This window comes from Chiloscyllium plagiosum, unplaced genomic scaffold, assembly GCF_037043375.1.
Source record: "Chiloscyllium plagiosum isolate Xiang-an unplaced genomic scaffold, Cpla_swu_hap1 HiC_scaffold_2, whole genome shotgun sequence".
Lineage (NCBI taxonomy): Eukaryota > Metazoa > Chordata > Chondrichthyes > Orectolobiformes > Hemiscylliidae > Chiloscyllium > Chiloscyllium plagiosum.
Window position 1 is genome coordinate 19,116,115 of NW_028270140.1, and position 5,816 is coordinate 19,121,930.

At 41.7% G+C, this 5,816-nt stretch overlaps 1 protein-coding gene across 2 annotated transcripts; it reads right to left on the reverse strand.

Moving 5' to 3' along the window:
- Positions 1–201: 201 nt before the first annotated feature.
- Positions 202–5,323, reverse strand: LOC122539487 (claudin-23-like). Of its 2 annotated transcripts, none has more exons than XM_043674395.2 (2): positions 4,525–5,323; positions 202–936 (listed from the first exon to the last, which is right to left on the reverse strand). In XM_043674395.2, the coding sequence occupies exon 1, from the start codon at positions 5,240–5,242 to the stop codon at positions 4,544–4,546; it is 699 nt and encodes a 232-aa protein (XP_043530330.1). In that variant the 5' UTR covers positions 5,243–5,323; the 3' UTR covers positions 202–936; positions 4,525–4,543. The 2 variants fall into 2 exon arrangements, with proteins under 2 accessions (XP_043530330.1, XP_043530320.1); XM_043674385.2 differs by having other exon boundaries at positions 202–1,983; positions 4,525–5,320.
- Between the last annotated feature and the right edge of the window lie 493 nt (positions 5,324–5,816).

Consider the following 5,816-nt stretch of genomic DNA (forward strand, 5'->3'; position numbering starts at 1 on the left):
GACAGAACCATGAGAATTGTAGATTCACTTAGCTAAGTTTCAAAGCTCACTGTTACAGTGGAGTGAACAGAGATAGGGTGAATTATTTCCTTACCACGCTTAGCTTCTGTTCATCAAAGAAAGTTGTTTCCAAAAACAGACAGTATCTCCCTTGAACTAAAAGCTGCACATTGTGAGTAACTCTAATAGGATGGGGTATCACAGGCTTAACAATGATTTCTTTATTATACTTGCTACATTATACAGCATGTGGTGTTAAATATCACGTAATTCTAAAATGAATAATGGAATTTATTTATAATAAATAATTACACAGACACAAATCTACAGCAAAATGCTGACGGTGTGAATTCTTCCAAATCTACTGATTTCATAATTACATTATAACATTGGTTAACATTCATTACAACAGTGGAATTGTATACATTATATCCACTACTGTCTGTACAATCAGCTAAGAGTGGGTGAAATAAAACTTATCATTATTCAATAATGTCGATTTAATACTATATATATTCTAGATGTGCAGAAAAATTTGTGAAAGAATATTGAATCCATCATACTTAAAACAGAGCCAAAAAACATAGCTTTCCAAATATCTTTCTATCCCTCAAATGTATCCAATTTCTACTTTCACTTTGAATGAATGACAATGATTTATTGTCACATATATCTGAAAAGATACAATGAAAATTGTTCTGTCGCCACAATCCAGCGCCATTTTAAGATACAAAAGAATAAAAAGATAGTACTTAAATAGAGTTCATCTTCATTGGCCAGAGTCCCTACGGGCTTATACTAGATCCCTGCATTGGGCCCACGATAGCCAGGAATACTCACCGCACAATCGCTGTAGCTGCTGCCTCCAGAGGCTATGGTTTCAGCCCTATTCAATAGTAGATGTAGCACCTGAAATCTAATATTTTACAAAGTAACCTGTGGAAGAACCATATAAAAGGTATGACTGTGTGCTGTCAACAAGAATTCTGGGATTGACAGGATTATGATTTAACAGCTGCAAATGTCTGATTTACAATCCCTACAGGAAGTATAAAGACGCAAGTTGATTCCTCAGACATACCATCACCTATTTTCACATTCTTTCAGCAACCTGTGAGCTTCAGAGATAATAGTCTATACTGCACTCTGGAAACAATATTTAACATTTTATGCTTTCTATGTCATCCTATGTTTATTCTGTCACAATTGTGCTCTTCACAAGGGATGGTTTTGCTTGCTATTCAAATAAGCCACTATTTCCCTTTTATATCCTTAGAAAAGGCACATGCACTAATTGAACTTTTCTTGGCTAGTAAAACAGCATTTAAATATGGATTAAGCATATCTCAATTTCCATTATTTCTACCTTACGTAACATATTGCATTACTACTAACCACAGAGCAGTTACATAATTATATTCAATAGCTGTTAATTTACATTTATCAAATCCAGATTTCCATTGGTTTCTCATGCAAAGTCATTACCTTTGTTTGTAAAAAAAAATCAACATATTGGCATGTCTTATTTTCCAGTATTTGAGCATTATCAAGCACATGCTAGCTTCCTAAAGTTTGTTGCATGTTAGTTTGTAGATGGCATATAATTGCTTCATCCTTAAATCTACTGAAGACATAGATCTCATTGTTGCTTTCATTAATGATTTTTTTTAACAATTTTAATCTGTGAGCATCACTAGCAAGGGTTGGTATCATCCGTCCCTAGTATCTCTCTAGAAAGGTATGACAAATATTTAATGATTTCTGGAATCCTTTATTTGTGGTGAAGACATTCCTGGAGTGTTGATAGATAAAATGTTTCTTGATTTTGACCCAGCAATGATAAAGAAAAGTTTTTTTTGTCCAAATCAGGATGCTGTGTAATGTGGATGGAAACTTGGGAATTGATGGTGGTCCCATGTAATTGTTGTCCTTGTTCTCCTGGTTGTTGGAGGTACCAGGTTTATGAGATACTGCTGAAGAAACCTTGGTGTGAGAAAACACACACAATTATTTTCAGCTGCAATGTCACAGGAACAAATGCTCATGATTATCACTGATAGAGGAAACTCAGGACTGAATCACTTCCAGTTATATTGTTAATAAAACATCTAAAAGCTGAAAATATAATAACAAATTGTCAACATGTCTGACAAATTTTAGTGAATTATTTGGAGAAGTAACAGAAAGTGTATTTATGTGGTCAATGCAGAAGGTGTAATATATTTTAGGTTTTCAAAAGACAATGTATAGTAAAGTCATGATGTTTTTCAGAACAGGTGAAGTCAGGAAACAAGATACAGAATGGATATCGAGTGAGATTTGAACCAGAAAATAGAGTGTCAGGCTTCAGGGCAGCTACTCAGAATGGCTAAAGATGTGAACTCATGTTCTATAGGGTTGGTTGCCAGATACATATTAATTAGGAGAAAGTGAGGACTGCAGATGCTGGAGATCAGAGCTTAAAAATGTGTTGCTGGAAAAGTACAGCAAGTCAGGCAGCATCCGAGAAGCAGGAAAATCAACGTTTCAGGCAAAAGCCCTTTATCAGGAAGCCCGAAACATCGATCTTCCTGCTCCTCAGATGCTGCCTGACCTGCTGTGCTTTTCCAGCATCACTCTAATCTTGATTCTAATCTCCAACATCTGCAGTACCCACTTGTGCCTATATATGTTAATGATGTGGACTCAGAAATCAGAAGGACAGATCTCCTACCGTATCCGCGGGTGCTATGTTCCAAGACCTATTACGGACACCCGAAACTGCAGATAGTAGTGAACCCTATCATTCCAGGAATTATTTCTGGAATGTTCCATATAATATTTTCAGGCTGCGCTAAGCCACAGATAACTGAAACCGTGGAAACTGAATCCGTGGATACAGGGGTTCTCCTGTACAATTTTAAAATGTTCTAATAATTATCAGGGATATAGTCAATAATGAGGAGGATTGTATCAAATTATGATAAGACATTGTTTGACTCGGAGATTCGGTGTGTAATTGGCAATTTGTTTTCAAAACAGAATACTGTACACTTTGTTCTGGTTGCAAATTATATAAAGAATATAGAGGCTCTTGAGAGATCACAGAAATGATAAGGAGGTTCAGCAAAGACTGAACAGGCCAGTTCACATTTCTGCAGAAAAGACTGAGAGATGATCTTACAAAAAGTCCTTAAGATTATGACAGTTAAAGATGGATGTAGGAAAACTGATTTGCACTTATGAATGAATTGAAATCTAGGGGCAACAGCTGCTCACTAACACTACAAATCCAATAATGGGTTCAAGAGGAACATTTCTCTATTTCTTATTTTAAAAAATGGCTAGAATGTGAAGTTCTTCCACATGGGAATCAATATTTCTTTTTAATGGAAAGCTAGACAAATAATAATTAGAAAGGAATAGTATTCTGACAGAGATAGAGCAACTTCTGTATCTGAAAGATGGAACAATTGGTCTAAAGGATCTGTTTAGTAGCTGACTGTAATTCCTAGTTTAATTCTCTCCTACAGGAAGCATGTTGTGAAACTTGAAAGGGTTCAAAAAAGGATGCTACCAGGGTTGGAGAGTTTGAGCTATAGGGAGAAGCTGAATAGGCTGGGGCTATTTTCCCTTATGCTTCCTTGGTTGATGGGTGACCTTATAGAAGTTTATAAAATCATAAGCGTCACGGTTAAGGTAAATAGACTAAGTCTTCTCTCTGGTGTGTGTGTGTGTGTGTGTGTGTGTGTGGTGGGGTGGGGGGGAGGGGTGACATCCAAAACTAGAGGGCAAAGGTTTAAGGTGAGAGGCAAATGATTTAAAAGGGACCTAAGGGGCATGAGAGAGTGGTGCATTCATGGCATGAGCTGCCAGAGGAAATGATGGAGGCTGGTACAATTACAAGATTTAAAAGGCATCTGGATGGGTACATGAATAGGAAGGGTTTAGAAGGATGTGGACCAAATGCTGGCAAATGTGACTAGATTTAATTTAGGATATCTGGTCGGCATGGATCAGTTGGACCGCAGGGTCTATTTCCTCGCTGTACATCTTTATGACTCTACAACTCTTAAGTTGTTCCCTGGGAAGAGGAGTCCAGAACTAGAGGGCATAGGTTTAGGGTGAGAGGGGAAATATATAAAAGAAACCTGAGGGGCAACTTTTTCACGCAGAGGGTGGTACATGTATGGAATGAGCTGCCAGAGGAAGTGGTGGAGGCTAGTATGATTGCAACATTTAGAAGGCACTTGGATGGGTATATGAATAGGAAGGGTTTGGGCCGGGTGCTGGCAAGTGGGACTAGATTGGGTTGGGATATCTGGTTGGCATGGACGGGTTGGACCGAAGGGTCTGTTTCCATGCTGTACATCTCTATGACTCTATGTTAAACCATCGGCAAAAATGAGGACTGCAGATGCTGGAAACCAGAGTTTAGATCAGAGTGATGCTGGAAAAGCACAGCAGGTCAGGCAGCATCCGAGGAGCATGAAAATCGACGTTTCGGGCAAAAGCCCTTGGTCAGGTCTCTATGTTAAACCATACCTGATTGAACCTGGTCCATCTACAAGTCAGCGTCCCAGGGAGTTGACGTGGATCGGCTGGACACTGGTAAATCTATCACTGTGACTGGGTTGGTAATGCCAGTGGGATATCTGCTGGCGGGATAGGCTGGGGCCGTCGGGTAATAAGTTTTGTTCGCCGGGCTGTGTCTTTCCAACAGCTTGCCGAAGCTAAACATCAAGTGGATGCCGGCGATGGTGATCAGGCTACCGCCGACGAAGCCGAGCACCACCGCGTAGCCAACATTGAGGTCGGTGCCCCCCACGGTGTTGGGGATCTGCCGGAGGAGGTGGGTGTACCAGGAGACAGGAATCAGGGTCAGGATCCCTCCGAGCACCAGGATGATGCCCCCGACCCCTGCCACCCTGTAGTGGGGGATGTCAGTCCAGCAGCGCACCCCGAAGGTAGTGACCAGGATCCCGGCCGCAGACACCACCAAGGAGGCGATCATGAGACCTCGGGCGATGGCCAGCACTGGGTCGTTGAAGTAGGAATCGTCGGCGAGTCCGCAGGTCAGCTCCCGCACCGACTGCTCGTCCTTGCAGATCTCCCAGAGCCCCTGGTGGTGCACCTCATCCAGAGCCCCGTTGGGAATCCCCGACACGTCCCTCCAGGCTGGAGCGGCCAGGCAGGTTATGACCAGCACGTAGCCGGCCGGTGAAAGCACCAGCCCCAGGATCATCACCGCCGGGGTCCGCATCCTGACACAGCCGCTGCTGCTGAACTGACCACAGCAGCCGCTCGCTCATCGCTCCACCGAGGCGCAGGGCGAGGCTGTCCTCTCACGTTACACCGAAACCAGAAAGACTGGTTTTCTCTATATATAAAAAAAACCACTCAGTGACCTCATTTCCAACCCTTCTGCACCCGCCCCCGGAGCTCCAGGAGATTGCAATCACAACACGCCGATGAGAGCCACACAACGTGTTTAAATATTTACAAACAAAAAAAAACCCAAACATTGCTGGAAAAGCCCAGCGGGGTCTGGCAGCGTCTGTGGAGAGAAATCAGAGCTAACGTTTCGGCTCAAGTGACCCCCTTTCCTCACAACTTTTTCCATCATTTTCTGTTTTTGTTTCTGACTTAAAGCATCCGCGGTTCTTACAAAATGTTTGAAGAACAGTTCTGAGGAAATTAAAAGTCACACAACACCAGGTTATATAGTCCAACAGGTTTAATTGGAAGCACTAGCTTTCGGAGCGCCGCTCCTTCATCAGGACAACAACCTGCTGTTCTTTGTTTTATTTTATTGTTTAAAAACGTGCGAGTAATTG

Coding starts and splice junctions, on each gene's coding strand:
- LOC122539487 (XM_043674395.2), bottom strand. CDS start 5,242: ATGCGGACCCCGGCGGTGATGATCCTGGGGCTGGTGCTTTCACCGGCC.